This window comes from Callospermophilus lateralis, chromosome 9 (genome assembly GCF_048772815.1).
Source record: "Callospermophilus lateralis isolate mCalLat2 chromosome 9, mCalLat2.hap1, whole genome shotgun sequence".
NCBI classification, from domain to species: domain Eukaryota; kingdom Metazoa; phylum Chordata; class Mammalia; order Rodentia; family Sciuridae; genus Callospermophilus; species Callospermophilus lateralis.
Genome location: NC_135313.1, coordinates 92,511,929 through 92,532,563, shown reverse-complemented (window position 1 = coordinate 92,532,563; position 20,635 = coordinate 92,511,929). Strand labels below are relative to the sequence as shown.

Sequence of the window (20,635 nt, the reverse complement as noted above, 5' to 3'; positions counted from 1 at the left end):
GAAAAAGAAGAGAAATAAAGATCTATCTTTGCACTAGTTTGTATACACATAAAGAAACTTGTAAAGAATAAAAGAGACCGGTTATTAGTGTAACTGGGCAGATGGAAGACCTTATACCAAAAATGCATCTTTTCTAAAAAATATTTTTGAGTTTTATAAAACTTATTCAATATAATACATTAAAATTTTAAAATCTGTCAACCAACCCTAAGAGCCAGAGGCAGCAGGAGGGTCAGCTCAACAAAAGATGGGCAAAGTCAGGCTGGGAAGCTTGTGTATGGACTACCTCCTCTGCCCCACACCCAGAAATAATGGTTTCCAGGCAAATTATAAGAGGATTCTTCTCCAAAACAAAAATTAAGAGAACGAGAGGTTCTGGCATGGAAATCACCACCAAATCACAGAACACAACAAGTGAGACAAGCAAAAAAGCTACTCAGAGGAAATGGAGGTAAATCGGGAAGTAAAGGAAATTTAAAATAATTTTTAAAAACAGGAAAAACAAAAGCCATGATGTACCCCATAACACTGGAGAAGTTATTGAGAACATATTGCCAAGGTTGAATTAATTAAAGAAAACAGTTTTCCAATAGCTCTACTAAAACTGTAATCATACAAGTCACCCATATGTTCTTGTGCAAATCATATTCTCATACACGCACAGCACAGAGAAAAAGGACATTTTAACATCAAATATAAATATAAGCTGCACTTACTACTTGTGTGTTCCTAGGTAAATTATTTAACTTCTGAGCCTCAGTCTCACTGAGTAACTTGGAGTTATAATATCACTAATTCCCTTATGAGTTATTCTAAGAACTCAATGAGTTATTTTTTTCTGATGTGACAGAATATTCCCTAGTAATTAGTAGATCCTGTAAATGTGATTCCTATTGTCCACGACAGCAGAAAAAGCTGATGGTGTGTCTCTACAAAAGAAATCACAACGAAACATGCTTTAATGTTAATGATCATTTAATATTTTAACACTTTCACTTATAAACATACAATTTGCATATATAGGGGAAAATAGGCTCTATAGACAAAACAGAACACTAGAGACATGGAAGCAATCACAAAAAAGATTAAATCAGGGAGAAAAATGAAAGTGCATTCTGTGCCTTCTGGTTACATACAAAGGAAAGGAAAAGAAAGATTACATTATATACGATCAAAAACCAATGCAGAAAATAAATTTGGATCATTTTGTTTCAACTGCAGGTTCTTCTTAAAGTCCAGATGGCTACCCTGGGTCATTAACAGCCTACATAGACAAAGTCTGGCCTTTTTTATGAATGATGACCTGAGACACTAACCACAGGTGTTCCTTTCTCTTTCCTATCCAAGGCCCAAAGTTAACTCAAGGAATTAAAAGACCACAACTAACTGAACAATCAGATCAGCAATGTACAATATCAACAGCCAACTTCTTCCAAGTATGGATCATTATTTAAAAGTACACATGAAGCAAGAGAGGCTAAGGCAGAAGAATTATAAGTTCAAGGTCAGTCTGGGCAACACAGTGACACCCCTCTAAAAAAAAAATCAAACATAAACAAATAAAAGTACTCATCCATTTCTTAGTGTTAGCACTATACATATGCTGTATACATAAAGGATATGGTTGGGAAACTGAAACTCTCTAAGCTCTCCTGGCATCTACAGGAGCTGGGGCCAAGAAAATAAAAGATCTGAACCCACCTTTATACCCAGTACGCATTTCGTATCAGAATCAAGTCACTAGTGACAGGGAATTACTAGGTTCAATTATGGCTGACTAAGGAAACTGGCCTCCCTGGAGGCAGGGATTGGGGAGGAGAGTCACATGCCAAACTTTGGTCCACACCTAACCCTCTTTAGCCAAGGCAACCAAGGATCACACAACATGTTTTGCTTCAAGAGCATTTCAGTGACAGAAATTCTATAGTCTCAGAAATTCCTGTTATCCAATTACTCCAAGTTCAAAATTAACACCCTAATGCAATATTAAAAACTCATTTTAATATTGTATAAGAATAGCATACAGCTTTAATAATGATTACAATCCAAACAGAAGCCATTCTTATGACACAGGATATAAAGTCAACATTCCATGTTAGAACAACACTTTAAGCCATTAATACCATGTTGTCATACATCACATCTACACATAGAGACAAGTACACTTCCATTTAACTTAAAACAGACACTCCCATGTCAACAATTCCTCTAGGAATAGGTAGAAAAACAGACTGTTGGCACTACTAAGTCCACTTGGCATCTGGTTTTACATGGAGATCTATTCAAAGATCTGTATAGATCAAGAGTTGAAACCAGCTGATTAGTGAAACAAGATACCCATGGATGTAACCAGCACAATCACAACAGAATTCGTGCTTCCTGGAGTGTATTTTGAAAAAACAGGACCATACGAAGTGTGGAGCAGGGACTTCACTGTGCTGACCCACCTTAATGAAAATATACTTAAAGCATGCAGGACAGAAAATTGGAATAATTAGCAGTGTTTAAGACATGAAGTAACAGAAATATAAATATTTTAAATACATATTTCATAATGTGGAAAATATAAGCATTAGACAAAAAGAGAGGTCTGGATTTTCTGGAGTTTCATATATTTGGGGGCTCAAAATTAAATGTTTTAAGCTTCTGTACCATGAGTAGATCAGGAACAAAATCAAGGTTAAGGTCCTGGCCAGGGTGACTGCTATCTTGAGCAGGTCCCTTGGTCCCTAGGCCCCATTTCTCTACAACTCAAGTTTCCCCCAGCCACAGTCCATCTCAGCACTAGGTGAACAGCCATGGAACCCTACTCCTCCAAAGGACAGGCCTTCAGAGCATGTGATCCTAGAAGGCCTGAAGCAAGAACTCTTAACTATGGCTCTCCTTCCATTTTCCTTATCATTCTTTTAATATTATTTTCTCAACAAATAGAAAAATAGGTTGTAAGTTGGCTTAGTGGGCAATAAATATGCCTAAAGCAGACACTTAAAATGTATTTCTGAATAATTTAGCTCCATACATTTGTTACTGTTCTGCCTTCTTCAAGTTTTAAAGATAAAGCCTTAAAATACTTAGGCTCAAATTAATTTATAATGTAGGATGTTTTCAAAGTATTACAATGAAAAACACACAGGAATAACAGGAGAATAAGCAGCTCTAGCATTAGGCAGATTTCTGAAGCATCATTTTTAAAGGGACAGTGTCCCTATCATCCTGAGCAGTCAGTCTTGCTGGGGGCCCACAGCCCAGAGTGCAGCTTGTGGGGCTCTCACACCACTGCCTTTGGAAGCCACCTGGCAGCTTACCAGTCCACAACTCCTAAGGTAACATGCAGCCAGTCTGGTCTGAGGTTTCAAAGTTTGAGGTTAAACCAAAATAAGCTGCAGTTTTCCTTGCTACAACCACTCACTCATTCATCACTATATTATTGTACAACATGAAAATAAATTCTCCCTTCAGCACTACACCTGTGTAAAGAAAATGCCTTTCAAGACAGGTATAATTATTCCAAGAGTTCCATAAGGAAAGTCCAAGTATGAGCCAGAGCCCCCAGTGTGTTTAACCAACACAGTTCAAACCTTTCTCTGTGGTTCTTATGCAGATTAGTTACAATTATTAGGTCACTACTTCCAAAAGAACTATTAAAACTATTATTAAAAATATTTGTCACAAACAGAAATGCCCTGCAAATCATATTATTGCACACAGGATTATCAGCAGCTATGCACATTAAGATCTTGAAGATTCTAGAAAACCCAAAACAGAGACCCTAAGGCCATGCCTGTGGCCGCTCCAGCCAACATGCCTAGTGCCAGGTCACTGTCATTGTCATGATACCGTTCACGAATGATGACTTGGTTGGCAGGCTGTTGTCCATAAAGTCCTAAAAGAGAAGGAAAAAACAGATCTTTGAGGAGTGGCTTGAGATGGCTTACTTGAATGTGAGCACTCTCCCCTCTCCAATCGATCAGCTGATTTCCCTGTCAGCTGGCTTCCCACCTTCCTCTGGAGAGGTGGGGGCAGATGAGTACAGTTCACCCCAGCCTTCCTTTATCTCAGGCCCAGCACATGGCCTGCCAAGGAGGACACCTCCACCCTTCAGATACCACTGAGAGAAAAGTCAACCAGGGCCAAAGTTCTAATCCTGCAAAGAGCAGAGCTGTAATAAAGCTGCAGATTCCTGCTTCAAATTTCCATGTTATTAGGATGAAAGATAAATGGAGCAGGTATGGAAATACATACCCTGCAGACAATGGGAGAGCCAAGAACTCCTGTGAAGGGCCCAAAGGGAAAAAGCCCTTTTAACAGTGAAGCGTCTTAGTATTCATGAAAACAGATTTTAATTAAACCTTAAATCTGCTAATATAACTTGCTCTTCATTTTTAATCATATCTGTATGTGATTAAATTATAAGAGAAAAATTAAATATTAAAGGTAAAATTTTCTAAAAAAAGCAAACCTTTAACAAATTTACTATTTAATTTGTATGAGTAAAATTTACAAGTGCAACCCTCTATGCTTCACAGCTGTATCATTGCCTCGTAACTAATTTGCTTTCATATTGCTCACATATTTTTGAGTGGCAGGGGGGTGCCAGGGATTGAATTTGGAGGCTCTCAACCACTGAACCACATCCCCAGTCCTATTTTGAATCTTACTAAGAGATAGAGTCTTTCTGAGTTTCTTTAGTGCCTCACTGTTGCTGAGGCTAGCTTTGAACTCACGATCCTCCTGTCTCAGCCTCCTGAGCCGCTAAGATTACAGTGTGTGCCACCATGTCCGGCTTGCTTACATATTAATAGGGTTAACTTTACTCCCTAATCCTCTCCTCCTTTAACAGTTCAACCCAGAAGATCTAGAAACCAATACATTAGTAATATCAACATGTAGATGAAGAACAGAAGAAAAACCAAACAAAGGTTGCTATTTCCAAGCTCTGACCAGCTTAAACATTTACAGCATTACAAGCACCGACACCCTTAGTCCTCACAGTGATCCTGTCAGTACACTTTCATCCCCAGTTTACACATGGGCAAACTGAGGTACACAGAGGTTAAGGGCAGTAAGGGCATGTGAACCCAGGCAATCTGACCACAGAACACACCCATAACCACTAAAGCCTAAAAAACATGCTTGAGGATGGTCGAGAGAGAAATCAAAGCCACAGAGAATGAGACCATCTTAAATCTAAGGACTGATCAAGCACAAGTAACAACATTATAAGAGAATGATCTTGCCAGGCATGAGGCACACTACTGTAATTCCTATTTGGGAGGCGGAGGCAGGAGGATCACCAAGTTGAGGGTCAGTCTGGGCATCTTAGACTCAAAATAAAATTCAAATAATTGGGAAGGGGAGCTGGGATGTAGCTCAATGGAAAAGCACTTGCCTAGCAAAGTGTGAGGTCCTGGGTTAAATCTCTAGCACTACAAACAAACAAACAAAACAAAAACAAAAAAAGTGATTTTTTAATGCAAAATTTAAATTTCAAAACTGGTTAATAAATTTTAAAACGGTTACACAATTCCAGCTAGCAGAATGTAATACACAAGTTCTGTATGTAAGCTGATCTTACAAAAAGATCCCATTGAAAATCTGAACTATGTTCCCCCCATGAGTCACACTGACAGTTCCCCTCACTGCAGGAACAGGAGGCCATTCTCATACCTCCTGCCTATCTCTGCTCCTACAGTAAGCCACAGCCTTACCAAAGTCAGCTGTTGGAAAGTTACAAATGGTACTTATTTGTAATTACCTAATATAAATAAGTATTTATTAAATGGCCAAAATGCCAATGGAGAAGGGGCAGATATTATTTCAAAATTTTAGAGATAACAATAGTCAGTCTTTATAGGACTACAGTAACATGCCTGAAATTTCCCTCAAAATAATCCAAGTTCTTGGGGAAGGGGAACTGAAGGTTGAACCCAGGGGTGCTTTATACATGAGTTAGATCCCTAGACCTTTTTATTTTGAGAAAGGGTCTCACTAAGTTATCAAGGGTCTTGCTAAATTGCTGAGGCTGGCCTCTAACTTGTCATCCTCTCACCTCAGCATCCCAAGTCTCTGGGATTACAGGCAACTCCTACCACACCCAGCTCATGTTTTTTAATGCAAATGAAAGAAACAAAAGTCTATGCCCCTTGACATATTAATTTAATATACAGAAATGTATATTAAGACTTACTGGAATAAAAATAGAAATGTTCAAAGACATTCAAAGCATTGTTTCCACAGCAAAATTTAAAAAGGAAAAGAAAAAGTCAAAACTTTTTTTTAAGGTTTAAGTAATAATCCATTACCAAGTATGTCATACAAGCACTAGAAATATATAAGAGTATTATCCAGCACTCTGGGCAATATATAAAATTTAAAATTCAGACAGAAATACAAAAGGCAATGTATAATCACAAGGATGACATATTTATATGGGGAAAGTAATTCAAATAAAAATAAGTGTGCTAGGATCACAAGATGATGGACATTTAATGTCATAATTACTATTTTACTAGTTTTTGACATTAAAAAAAAAAGTCAATCAAGGCAAATCTTCCAAAGTCCACACTTGTTGGGTGAATCTGCATCAGTTTTCAAGCAAAGAGGAGTCAAATGAGCTTTCTGTATTTCTACTTTAAAAACCCTTTCTCTGCTGGGCACAGCTGCACACGCCTGTAACCCCAGTGGCTTGGGAGGCTGAGGCAGGAGGATCATGAGTTCAAAGCCTCAGCAACTTAGCAAGGACCTAAGCAATTCAGCAAGACCCTGTCTCTAAATAAAACATTTTTAAAAAGGATGTGGCTCAGTGATAAAGTGCCCCAGGTTTAATCCCTAGTACAATAATTATTATTATAAACTAAATAGGTCAGAAGTCAAGGACACACATCTAAGAGTGGCCTGGCCTACTTGGCTTCCCTGGACAACAGAATCAAATGTTCACAGCTTTCTGGTGGCAGCTCCCCTTCCACTGCTTCTGTGTTAAGATGATGTACTAGTTTTGCTCATGGCTTATGGTCAGCTCCTCTTCTATAGACCCTCACTATCCCCATCTCTCTGGAACTCTAGGCTGATTCATCTACCAATCACTGTGTGCTCCTGTGTATCAATGTGATTTGCACACTACAAACTATCCAGATTAACCTCATGATGGCCTTGCTCATTTATCCCTTGGTTGAGGGCTTTGCCCTCCAATCTCTCAAGGTAGCCCCATGCAGCCTCACAAAGTGCCCAGCATCCCCTCATACTTCCAACTCTACAGATTCCCCTGCCAGGGAGACCCAGAATTTGATGATACCAGCAAAGGCTCATTATTTAATATTTGCAATTTGTTTCGTGTAAAACAAAGAATAGAAAGAAGTATATTCAAAGCAGAGTAAGCAGAAGTCCCTTCCAGGCCTCCACTTCACTGTGAAATCTAACATTACTTCAATAGTGTCAAATGTCCAAGGATGTTATCAGCAGGGGAAAAAAAAAAAAAAATAGGTCACAGGTCACAGGTCACCTTCCATCTTTTAAAATGGGCTTCTTTGGTACTTATTCTTTTTTTAGTTGCCAATGGACCTTTATTTTATTTATTTATATGCAGTGCTGAGAATTGAATCCAGTGCCTCACACTTGCCAGGCAAGTGATCTATCACTGAGCTACAAATCCAGCCCTTGATTGCTTCTTGATACAGTGAATCCCAATAAGTACAAATTCTATTCTTGAGAATTAGTTTGTATACAATATTATAGTTCTACAAATCAAGACTTCTCTAGCTTTGTAAAGCAGTGCAAAAATACAAAAGGCTTATTTTAAAAACACACAAAAAGGGCTGGGGTTCTGGCTCAGTGGTCAAGCATTTACTTGCACATGTGAGGCACCGGGTTCAGTTCTCAGCACAGCATATATATATATAAATGAATAATATAAAGGTCCATCAAAAACTATAAGAAAAAAATTAAAACAAACACACACACAAAGTAAGTAACAGAGTGATTTGTGGTCTCCAGCAGAAAATGTAGTTCACTTAACCTTAAACTGGGAAATAAAAATTCTTATGCATATACCCACTAAATGAAAGTAAGAAGGCATAGGAGACTGATGAGAGTTACCTGCATATGGGTACTGGTAGGGCACAGCATACGCCTGGCCATTGGCAGCATAGACAACCTGAGTTCCTGCTGGGTATGCACCACCGTACGGACCATAGCCATATACCTGCTAAAAAGAAATAGAGCTATTAAAAATACACTCTTGAAACCCTTGGTAATGTATTAAAATTGAGTCTCCAGGCTATACTCAATAAAATTTAAGTCAGTGTTAAAAAAGAAAGAAAACATGTGATAGTATTGTTATACCTTGTTTTTGCTTAAGAACACTAAAAAATAAAAATTAAAAAAATATTTTCAGGATATAAATGAAAATGGTAGAAAAAAAATACAACAAAAAAGAGAACTGCACTTGCAAGCGATTTTGATTTTAATTCAGCTGTACCATTAACTTGATCTTTAGTAAGTCACCTAATCTCTCCGAACCTTGTTTTTTGTTCATCTGTAAAATGACCAGGTTGGACCAAGCAGTGAGATTTACTTAAAAATCTATATTCCGCCAGGTGCAGTAGCACATGCCTGTAATCCCAGCGGCTCAGGAGGAGGCCGAGACAAGAGGATCGAGAGTTCAAAGCCAGCCTCAGCAAAAGTGAGGTGCTAAGCAACTCAGTGAAACCCTGATCGAGAGTTCAAAGCCAGCCTCAGCAAAAGTGAGGTGCTAAGCAACTCAGTGAAACCCTGCCTCTAAATAAAGTTTAAAACAGGGCTAGGGATGTGGCTCAGGGACCAAGTGCTCCTGAGTTCAATACCCAGTACCAAAAAAAAAAAAAACCCTGTATTCCTCAGGTGAGGCCAATCTAGATGCAGAACCTTTCCCAGCCCAATTCCATCAATTCCTTCCAGTTTGGAGGATAGAGAAGACTGAAGCCTGGAACCAGAACAAGTGACTGTGGTTTTCCAGACATACCTATGAAAGGGCACTACCAGAAGAAACAAGCACTGGGACCCATTTCTGATGACTGAGCCAATGAACAGTGAATGTGCCAAGAAATACAAAGGCCAGCCTTCCTTATGAGCTCACAGGTGAGAGGCAAGCTGACAAGTTTACAGACAATTACTGTCCAATGTGACCAGTGCTCTGATACAAGGGAGAAAAAGCTGTGTATAGATCTAAATCTGTTATCTTACAAAGGCAGGAGAAAGAACTTCCACTTCTAGAGGAAGATGTTCCTGGTCCATTCCTCCTGCTAAGTACATTTAAAATCCCTGCACATTATATGCAAGTAGACTCTGAATGATGGAAAGAAGGGCAGACTGGCTAGGACCCTCAGGATCTAAAGGAGGATATGAGGCAAGACCCCTGGGTTTCCTTCTTGCCTCAGACATCCTATCTGGATAATAGAGTAGCCAGCAACCTGGAAATGTCAATAAACCCAGACAAAAAAGGCCTGAATAAAACCCTGCTCTCTCTCCCAAAGAACCTAAGAAGGAAAGAGGCAACCTAGCAAGAGAGAACATGTTTTAAATGATTGCTTCTCTATTCTAAGCAAACGCCACAGAAAAATCTAAAACCCCAACCCTATTCCCACTAGCAAAGGTCAAGTGTAGAAACTCTAAACCCCCATACTTGACAGGTTGTAAAAGCACTCCCTGAGCCCTTGGAGTACTAACAGAGAAGGTAGAGCGGGGAGCTGGACATTTTATCCCTACCAGATGATAAGACATTCCCACCGTGTCAGTGAACACCAAATAGGAAACCAGAACTCCTACCCCTCCCCTTACAAACAAGGCAAACCTTCCTGTCCTACTCAGATGAGGTCAGCCTGGTCCTAGTGGGAAGAGAACTCAATCCAGTGGTAATTATGGCATCAGCAGAGGCTATGCAGCAGTGAGGGAGCCCATCTCCTTCCCAGACAAGGTGCTCAGAGAGGACACCAAACTCTAATTCTCCTGCATTGACACAAATCCCAGTACCCTAGGTATCAACTGAGAGCTAGTAGACAGCCTGGACTTCACCCCACATGACAGGAAGATCACAAAAACACAAGATTTAAATAGGATTCAGGGTCTTACAATACTTAAAATGTACAGGTGTTATAAAAAAGCACTTGTTTGCCAGGTGTGGTGGTGCATACCTGTAACCCCAGCAGCTAGGGAGGCTGAGGCAGGAGGATTGCAAGTTCAATACCAGCCTCAGCAATTTAGTGAGGCCCTAAGCAACTTAGTGAGAACCTGTCTTAAAAGAAAAAAGGCTAGGGATGTGGCTCAGTGATAAAGCGTCCCTGGGTTAAATCTTCAGTACTTAAAAAAGAAAAGAAAACCACTCGTTCATACCAAGGTTCATCAAGATCTCAAGAATGAGAAAAGAGGGAGGAGTAGGGGGATAAGAAGGGCAGCAGAATAGAATAGACATGATGATTGATGTATGTACATTCCATGTATGTATTATATGTCAAAATACATTCTGCTGTCATGTATGACTAAAAAATAAAAAAATTATAAAAAAAAAAAGAATGAGAAAAGGCCACAAAAGATGCCAACACCAAGATGACAAAAGACATCTGAATTAGGACTGGAGTGTAGCTTAGTGGTAGCCTGGCATGCAAGAGGCCCTAGGTTCAATCTTGAGCAGTGGAGGGAAAAAAAAAAAGTTAGCATTATCTCAAAAGCACTTTTTCTTTGTATGTGGTGTTGGGAAATGAAATAAAGGACTTGAGTAGGCTAGGCTGGAAAGGATTTAGAACAGCAACCATAAAGATATTTCAATGGGCAATTATGAACACACTTGAAATAATTAAAAAAAATAGAAACTCTCCCACAAATCAGAAAATCAATAAGGGATATATAAGGATGTGTTCAAAATTATATATATAAAAATATAAAAAATTAACCAAATGAAAATTTTAGAACTAAAAAATTTATTTTTATTGGTTCTTTTTAATTACACATAATAGTAGAATTCATTTTGACATAATTATAAAAGCATGGAATATATCTTGTTCGAATTTAGTCCCCAATACCTCTCCTTCCCCTGCCTCCTTCCACCCTCTGCTCCTTTCCCTCTACTATACTGGTCTTTCGGCCATTTATCCAAAGTTATTTTTTAAAATTAATTTCTTATTTATGTACACGAATGATGAGATTCACTGTAGTATATTCATATATATACATGGAAAAGTAGAACTAAAAAATATCATAAGCAAATATAACTAATTCAACGAATGGGCTCAATAACAGAATGGAGAAAGCAATCAGTAAACATGAACCCAAAGAATTGACATTACCCAATTAGAACACAGAGAGAAAAAAATAGATTGAAGTTAAAAACTAATAATAAACAGAGTCTCCAAAACACGTGTGATTTATCATCGGGTCTATCATTCGTGTCATCAGCATCCCAAAAGAGGAAGAGAAAGGATAGGGCTGAAAAAATATTCAAGGAGTAATAGCTTCAGATTTCCCAGATTTAGCCCAAAGAATCAACCTTTGCATTCAAGAAGATGAACAAGCTGGGTTTATGTGGTACTGAGGATCAAACCCAGTGCCTTCCACATGTGAGGTAAGTAATTACTCTATCACTAAGCTACAACCCCAGCCCCAAAGTCAAACTGTTGAAAACTAAAGATGATGCCAGAGAAAAGACAAAAGGAAGGAAACAAAAGAGCAGAATCAATAAAACTGAGGAACAGAAAAGTGAATTAAAAAAAAAAAGTTAACTCTTGAAGAGATTAGTAAAACTGATAAACCTCTAAGCAACTATCAAGGAGGAAAACATAAATAACTAGTATCAGGAGTGAATGAAACAGAGCTGGGGTTATGGTTCAGTGGTAGAACACCTGCCTAACATGCACAAGGCCTGGAGTTCCATACCCCAATAGCACAAAAAAGAAGGAAAGAAAGAAAGAAAAAGAAAAGAAAAAGTCCGCAAGTGAATTAAATTAAAAATATGTCACTATAGACCCCGTGGACATCACAAGGGTAAGAAAATACTACGAAGACCTCAACACACATTATACAACTTGTATTAAAATGACCAATTCCTCAAAACGTACAAACTACTACAACCTAATCACAACCTAATCTGTACGAAACAAAGAATTTGACTAGTCCTATAACCATTAATAAAACCAAATCTGTAACTTAAAATTTCTCCCCAAAATCTCCAGATCCAAATAGTTTCACAAATTCAAAACCAATTCTACACAATTTCTTCAGAAAATAGAAGGACAGGGACCTCTTTATGATTTGTTCTATTAAAGCCAATATTATCCATGGGCTGGGGTTGTAGCTCGGTAGAGTGTTCACCTTGCATGAGCGAGGCCCTGGATTCGATCCTCAGAACCACATTAAAAAAAAAAAAGTAAATAAAATAAAGGCATTGTGTCCAACTACCCTAAAAAATAAAAAAAAAATATTTTTTTAAATGCCAATATTATTCAAATAAGATAAAGTAAAACAAAAAGTATATATCAATATCCATCATTAATGCAGATACAACAATACTCAAAAAAAAAAAAAACATTAGCAAGGCTGGGGTTGTGGCTCAGTGGTAGAGCACTTGCCTAGCATGTGTGAAGCACTGGGTTTGAGTCTCAGCACCACATATAAGCAAGTAAAATAAATAAACACTATGACCTACTAGGATGTATTCTAGAAAATCAAAGCTGGTTTAGTATTTGAAAATAAATGTAATCCATCAAATGAGTAGGCTAAAAGAATATCATATCAATTGATGTGGGAAAGTGTTTAACATCATCTAACGCCTATTCATGATAAAACCTCTCAGAATACTATAAAAGAGTAAAATTCCTCAACTCTGATACATGTACAGCTGGGCACAGATGCACACTTCTGTAATCCCAGTTATTCAGGAGGCTGAAGCAGAAGAATCACAAGCTCAAGGCCAGTCTATAGTACTTAGTGAAATTCTGTCTCAAAATAATTTATTTTAGTTTATTAGAAAGGGTTGGGGAGTGCTGGGAATGTGGCTCAAGTAGTAGCACGCTTGCCTAGCATGCATGAGGCACTGGGTTCGATTCTCAGCACCACATAAAAACAAAATAAAGATATTGTGTCCACCTAGAACTAAAAAATAAATATTAAAAAAAAAAAAAAAGAAAGGGTTGGGGAAAGCTGGGGTTGTAGCTCAGTGGTAGAGTGTCTGTCTCTCATGTGTGAGGCACTGGGTTCAATCCTCAGGACTACAAAAAAATAAAGATATTGTTAAAAAAAAAAAAAAAAAGAGTTGGGGATAGGGCTGGGCATATAGCTCAGTTGGTAGAATGTTGTCTCGCATTCACAGAACCCTGGAGTTCAATCCCCAGCCCCACCAAAAAAAAAAAAAAAAAGGTTGGGGATATAGATCAGAGTCAGAATGCCCCTAGGTTCAATTCCCTAGTTCCTCCTAAAAAATTAAAAAAAAAAAAAGAAATGAAACCACAAAAACTCTCCAGGTAACATCATACTGAATGAATATATTAAATACTAAATGAATATATTAAATACAAAAATATATTAAATAGTTATGAAGGCAAACTTAAAATTGAATTAAATACTTACTAAATACAATAATAATTACTAAATTAAAACTGATACTAAATGAGTGCATATTTAAAATTAAACCTTTCCCCCAAAAAACAGGAATAAGGCACTATGTCCTGTCTCACTACTATTATTCAACATCATTTTGGAAATTCTAGAAAAGGCAGTAAGGCAAGGAAGGAAATAGAAGGCATACAGAGTAGAAGACAATACATAAAACTCTCCTTATCTGCAGATGACATCATTGTCTATGAAGTATAATCCCAAGGAATCTATATGAACTTATGTCATGTGTTTAGTAAGCTTACATGCTATAATATCAACATACAAAAACAATTCCCTAGTTCCCTGTATTCTATATACTAGCAATAAACATGGGAAAACTAAAAAATACAAAAACATATATGACCATCAAAAAAGAAGAAATATTATAAATCTAAGGAAACAAGATTGATATACTGAAAACTACAAGTGCTGGTGAAAAAAAATCAGAGGATCTAAATAGAGAGACAGTCTATGTTCATGGATGGGGAGACTCAACACAGCAAAGATGTTATTTTCTCTCTACACAAACGTGATATGCATATTTAAAGCACTTTTGTCAATAAACCTTGCAAGATTTTATAATAGACATAAACTGATTCTACTTTATATGGAAAGGTAATGGAACAAGAATAGCTAAAATGAATTCAGGAGAAGAACAAAGGGGGATGGTCAGTCCACTCAATATCAAGACTCATTACTGTATGTAGTTACAATAATTAGAACTGTATAGTATCAGAGGAATATAAACACGTACTTCAAGGGAACAGAATTGAGAACCCAGAAAGATAAACACCTTAAAAAAAAATTAACTTAAGAGACAAAAGTCCCAACCCAACAAGAAGGACCCAATAAGGAATCCTAGGTCCTACCCCCTACTCATATCAAAAAAAAAAAGAGAGAAGTTCCAGAACACATAAATAATTATGCACAAAGGGGGGGGTGTAGAGGAATCCATCTCAATTGATATGCAAGTGAGATGCAAGTGAGAAACAATTAAGTCACATTTAGAGGCAAACCAGTAAGGCTCACTTCTGATTTCTTGGCTCAGACCCTAAAATCAAGGAGGGCCTAAAAGAAAACAACAGCCAGCCAAGGTTATTATACCTAGCAAAACTCAGTTTCAAATGTGAGGGGAAAATAAAAACTTTCCATGACAAGAATAAACCAAAAGAATTCATGAGCACAAAGACAGCACTACAACTAATACTTGAAGATGAACTGTACACAGAGGAATGAAAAACTATTCCCAAAGCTCACAAACAGAAGAATTTCAACAGAAGAATGATCCATTAAATGAGAATCAAGACAGGATAAAATATAGCAAAAGAAAAAAAAAAAAAAGAAGGAAAAAAAACCAAAATGGCAGAAAACCACGAAATATATCCATACTAGAAACGGACGTGAATGGTCTTAACTCCCCACTTAAAAGACACAGATTAGCAGAATAGACCAAAAAACAAAATCAAACTATATGCTGTTACAAGAGACTCATCAGCAAAGACATGCACAGAGCTGGGCATGGTGGCACACATCTATAATCATAGCAACTGGGGAGGCTTAAGTAAGAGGATCAGAAGTTTGAGACCAACCTCAGCAACTCAGCCAGGCCCTAAGGAAGACACAGTCTCAAAATAAAAAATAAAAAGGATGGAAGAAAATATCAAAGTATATGGACCCCCACACACAAAAAAAGCAGGAGTAGCTATTCTCATATCTGACAATAACAAAACAGACTTCAAGCAAAAATTAATCAGAAGAGACAAATAAGGCCACTATGTCCCAGGAAAGGGAACAATCCAACAAGAAGATATGATAGTAAACATCTATGCCCCAGATGTCAATGTATCTCATTACATTAAAAAAAAAAAATACTCCATGATTATAAATACCAGATAGACCCCAACACAATACTACTGGGTGATTTGAACACACTTTTATCAACAATAGACATGTCATCAAAACATAAAATCAATAAAGATATCTCCAACCTAAACAACACCAGAAATCAAATGGACCTAATGGACATCTACAGAATATTCCATCCCCAAACAGCTGAATTTTATCTTCTTCTTGGCAGTGCATGGAACTTTTTCCAAATAAATTATATTCTAGGCCACCAAGAAAATCTTAACAAAGACAAAAAAAAAAAAAAAAATCAATATAGTCCAATGTATCCTAATAGACTACAATGAAAAGAAACTAGAAATCAATAGCATGAAAAATAATAAAAACCACATAAACACATGGAAGTTGAACAATACTCTCTTAAATGAAGAGAGGATCAAGGAAGCAATGAGAGTAGAAAAAGAAATTCCTAGAAATGAAGAACACAGATACAACAAATCAAAACCTCTGGGACAGTATGAAAGCAGTGCTAAGAGGAAAATTAATAGCCTTGAGTGCCTACATTAAAAAATTAGAGATATTCCAAATAAATATGCTTCACCTAAAGGCCTTAGAAAAAGAACAAACTAACCCCCAAACCAGTAGAAAACAGAAAATTAGGATCAGAGCCAAAATCAATGAAATTGAGAATAAGAAAACAATACACAGGATCAATGCAACAAAGAGTTGATTATTTAGAAAGATAAATAAGATTGACAAACCCTTAGCTGAACTAACCAAAAGAAAGAAAACCCAAATCAACAAGATGAAAAAGGAGCTATTACCACAGACCCTTTTGAAATACAGAGGATCATCAGAACCTACTTTGAAAATTCATACTCCAATAAACTAGAAAATCTGAAAGACACTAATAAAGTTTTAGGCATATATGACCTACCCAAATTGAATCAGGAAGACAGAGAAAACCTTAACAGACCAATATCAAGAAATGAAATTGAAGCAGCAATTAAAAACTTTCCAAAAAAGAAAAGCCTAGAATCAGATGGATTCATAACTGATTTCTATCAGAACTTTACAGAAGAACACCAGTCTTTTTCAAATTATTCCATAATACTAAAAGGGAAGGAACACTCTAAATACTTTATATGAAGCTGGTATAATCATGGTACCAAAACCAGACAAAGTACATCAAGGAAAAAAAAAAAAAACTATAGACCAATATCCCCGATGAACATCAATGCAAAAATCTTTAATAAAACATTATCAAAACATCAAAAACAGATCTAAAAAAAAAAAAAGGTAATACATTATGATCTCAAGGATTTCATTCCAGGAATGCAAGGTTGGTTTAACATATGCAAATCAATAAATGTAATTCCCCACTCAAACAGAATTAAGGACAAGAATCACATTATCATCTCAATAGATTCAGAAAAGACTTTTATCCAAGTCCAGTACCCACTCATGTTAAAAACACTAGAAAAGCTAGGAAATCAAAGGAACTTTCATCAACATGTTAAAGGCCATTTCTGACAAACCCAAAGTCAAGATCATACTAAATGATGAAAAACTAAAGGTTTTTCCTTTAAAATCAGGAATAAGACTATCTACTCTTACCACTCCTATTCAATACAGTCAATGAAACATTAGCCAGAATGATCAGGCAAGAAAAGGAAATCAAAGAGATACAAATAGGAAAAGAAGTCATCAAATTATTTCTGTTTGCCAACAATAAAATCCTATATATCTAGAAGACCCAAAAAACTCCACCAGAATACTTCTAGGGCTTATAAATGAGTTCAGCAAAGTTGCAGGATATGAGATCAACATGCAAAAATCAATAGCTTTCCTATACTCCAAAAGTAATTCAGCTGAGGAAGAAATTAGGAAAACCATCCCATTCAGAATTAACCTATTTGAAAAAAAAAAAAAACTTTTGGAATTAATCTAAGCAAGGAGACAAACAAGCTTTACAGTGAAAAATTATAGAACACTGCAGAAAAAAATTGAAGATGACCTTAGAAGATGAAATGACAACCCATGTTCTTGGATAGGCAAAATTACTATTGTCAAAATGGCCATACTACCAAAAGCAATATACTATTCAGTGCAACCCTCATCAAAATATCAATGACATTCTTCAAGGAATTAGAAAAGAGAATTCTTAAGTTCATTTAGAAGAAAAAGAGACCCAGGGCTGGGTGGCTTAGTGGTAGAGCACTCACCTAGCATGTGCAAGGGCCTGAGTTCAATCCTCAGCACCACACAAAAATAAATAAAATAAAGGTATTATGTCCAACTACAACTAAAAAATATATATTAAAAAAAAATAGAAAGAAAAAGAGACCCAGAATAGGTAAAGCAGTACTAAGCAAGCAAGAAAAACAAAGCAGAAGGTATCACAATACCTGGCCTGAAATTAAATTACAGAGTATAGTTTTTTAAAAAAAAGCATAGTATTGGCATCAAAATAGACATAAAGACCAATGGAACAGAATAGAAGATACAGAGACAAATCCACATACCTACAGCCATCTGATATTTGACAGAAGTGCCAAAAATATATTTTGGAGAAAAGACAGCCTTTTAAATGGTGCTGGGAAAACTGAATAGCTATGTGTAGAAAAATTAAATTAGATCCCTATCTCACACCCTGCCCAAAACTCAAATCAAAATGGATCAAAGAGTACTGGGGTTGTAGCTCAGTGGTAGAGTGCTTGCCTAGCAAGTGTGAGGCTCTGGGTTTGATCCTCAGAACCACATAAAAATAAATAAATAAATAAAAGTTACCCATCTACAACTAAAAAAATATATATTAAAAAAAATGGACTGGGGTTGTGGCTCAGGGCTGGGGTTATGGCTCAGCGATACAGCACTCGCCTAGCATGTACAAGGCCCTGGGTTCGATCCTCAGCACCACATATAAATAAATAAATAAAGTAAAGGTATTGTATCCAACTACAACTAAAAAATAATTTAAAAAAATGGATTAAAGACTTAGACAAGAAACTTTGCAATTAGTAGGAGAAAACATAGGCTTAACACTCCATCTATAGATGCTGGCACTGATCTCCTTAAAAGACCCCCAAAGAACAAGACCCCCAAACCAAGAGTCACTAAGTGGGACCCCATCAAACTGAAAAGCTTCTATATAGCAAAGGAAAGGATTAAAAATATGACAAGAGAGCCTACAAATGGGAGAAAACCTTGGCCAGCAGCTCCTCCAATAGGGGATTAATCTCCAGAATGAACAGAGAACTCAAAACACTTAACATCAAAAGCAAATAAACTAAGCAATAAGTGAGCAAAAGAACTAAAACAGAAACTTTTCAAAAGAAGAAACACACACAGCCAATAAATCTATGAAAAAATGTTCAATATCTCTAATAATCAGGGAAGTGCAAATTAAAACTACGCTAAGACTTCATCTCATTTGAGTTAGAATGGCAATGATCAAGAATATGAACAATAACAAATACTGGCAAGATTGTGGCAAAAAAGGTTATACTTATACATTGTTGGTGGACTGCAGATGAGTACAACCACTCTGGAAAGCAGTATGGAGATACCTTAAAAAACTAGGAATGGAACCACCACATAACCCAGCCATCCCACTTCTTGGTATGTTCCCCCTAAAGATTTTAAATTGGCATACTATAGTGATACAGCCACCTTGATATTTATAGCAGCACAATTCACGATGGTTAAATTATGGAATCAATCCAGGTATCTGTCAATAGATAAATGAATTAAGAAATTGTGGTACATACATACAAAGGAGTTCTACTCAGCCATAGAAAAGAATGAAAATAACAGCATTTGCTGGTAAATGGATGGAAATGAACATCATGAAATAAGCCAAACTCAGAAACTCAAAGGTCAAATGTTTTCTCTCATATGTGGAAGCTAGAGTAAAATAAAGAAAAGGGGGAGGGAAGGAGAGGATAAGATAAAGATAAAGGGAAGATCAGTAATGCAGAAGAAGGAAACTGAGAGGCAGAATAGAATGTAGGGATGGGTAAAGGAAGGCAATGCAAAATGAATTCTTAAAAATGCATGTTAAGTGCATATATAAATATCCCACAGGGAACTTCACCTTTATGCATAGGTAGAAAGAACCAATCAAAAATAAACAGATGAGCGAAAGGAAATCTAGTAGAGGAAGGAGAATGGGAGAGAATGGGGATGAGGGGAAGAAGGAGGGGATCAGGAACTGAAATTAAATTCCATGCATGTAGAAGTTTGTTGGGATGAACCCAACTACTATGTGTAACTACAAAGCTCTAATAAAAGAATACCAAAAAAAAAAAAAAAAGATTATAAAAAACAAAATGGATCACAGGCTTAAGCTTAAGTGTAAAATCTAAGAATATAAAATTTATAGAGAATAACACAAGAGAATCTTGGGAAACTTGGGCTAGATGAAGTGTTAGCCATGACAACAAAAGATGACTCAGAAAAGAAAAAAACTGATGAACTGGAATGCATCAAAATTAACCTCTGTGAAAGGCCTTACTCAGTAAGAGGATAAAAAGATAAGCTATAGACCACATATCTAACAAAGGGTTCATACATGCGTGAGGCACCAGGTTCAATCCTCAGCACGACATAAAAATAAAATATTGTGTCCACCTATAACTAAAAAATAAATAAATAAATAATGAAACCATTAGAAAAACTAGAAAAGATAGGAAGAAACATTCCACTTAAGAGGATACTCAGAATGCAAATAAGTAAATGAAAAGATTAAACATCACTAGCAACTAAAGAAATGCAAATTAAAACCACAATGAGACATCACTACACACATAGGAACAGCTAATATAAAAATAATGACATTTTCAATTGCTGGTACGGATCAGAGAAAATGAATCACTCAGATATTACTGGTAGGAAAGTAAAAATGGCAGTCACTAGAAATAAGTTTGTTAGGATTTTTTAATTTTTTTAACTAACTAAACATACATTTGTCATACATATGACCCAGAAAATGTACATTTAGGCATTTATCCCAGAGAAATAAAATCTTTTGTTTGCATGGCAACTTGTTCATAAGTGTTCAGGGCAGTTTTACTGGTAAAAGTCAAACACTACAAACAACCAAAATGTCCCACCATAGGTTAACATCACTCAAACTCAAAAGATTATATGCTGTATGATTCCATTTATATGACAT

At 36.6% G+C, this 20,635-nt stretch overlaps 1 protein-coding gene across 2 annotated transcripts in view; it reads right to left on the bottom strand.

The window, feature by feature from the left end:
- Positions 1–3,270: 3,270 nt before the first annotated feature.
- The window catches only part of Plekhb2 (pleckstrin homology domain containing B2), a 40,501-nt gene continuing 23,136 nt past the window's right edge, over positions 3,271–20,635 (bottom strand). Inside the window, exons 7-8 of one of the 2 annotated variants that reach the window (XM_076866051.2) lie at positions 8,092–8,200; positions 3,271–3,883 (exon numbers count right to left, since the gene is read on the bottom strand). In XM_076866051.2, coding sequence (XP_076722166.1) covers positions 3,747–3,883; positions 8,092–8,200 — 246 coding nt within the window. In that variant the 3' untranslated portion in view covers positions 3,271–3,746. The remainder of the gene's footprint in view (positions 3,884–8,091; positions 8,201–20,635) is intronic. The other variant, XM_076866052.2, reaches the window with a different exon arrangement.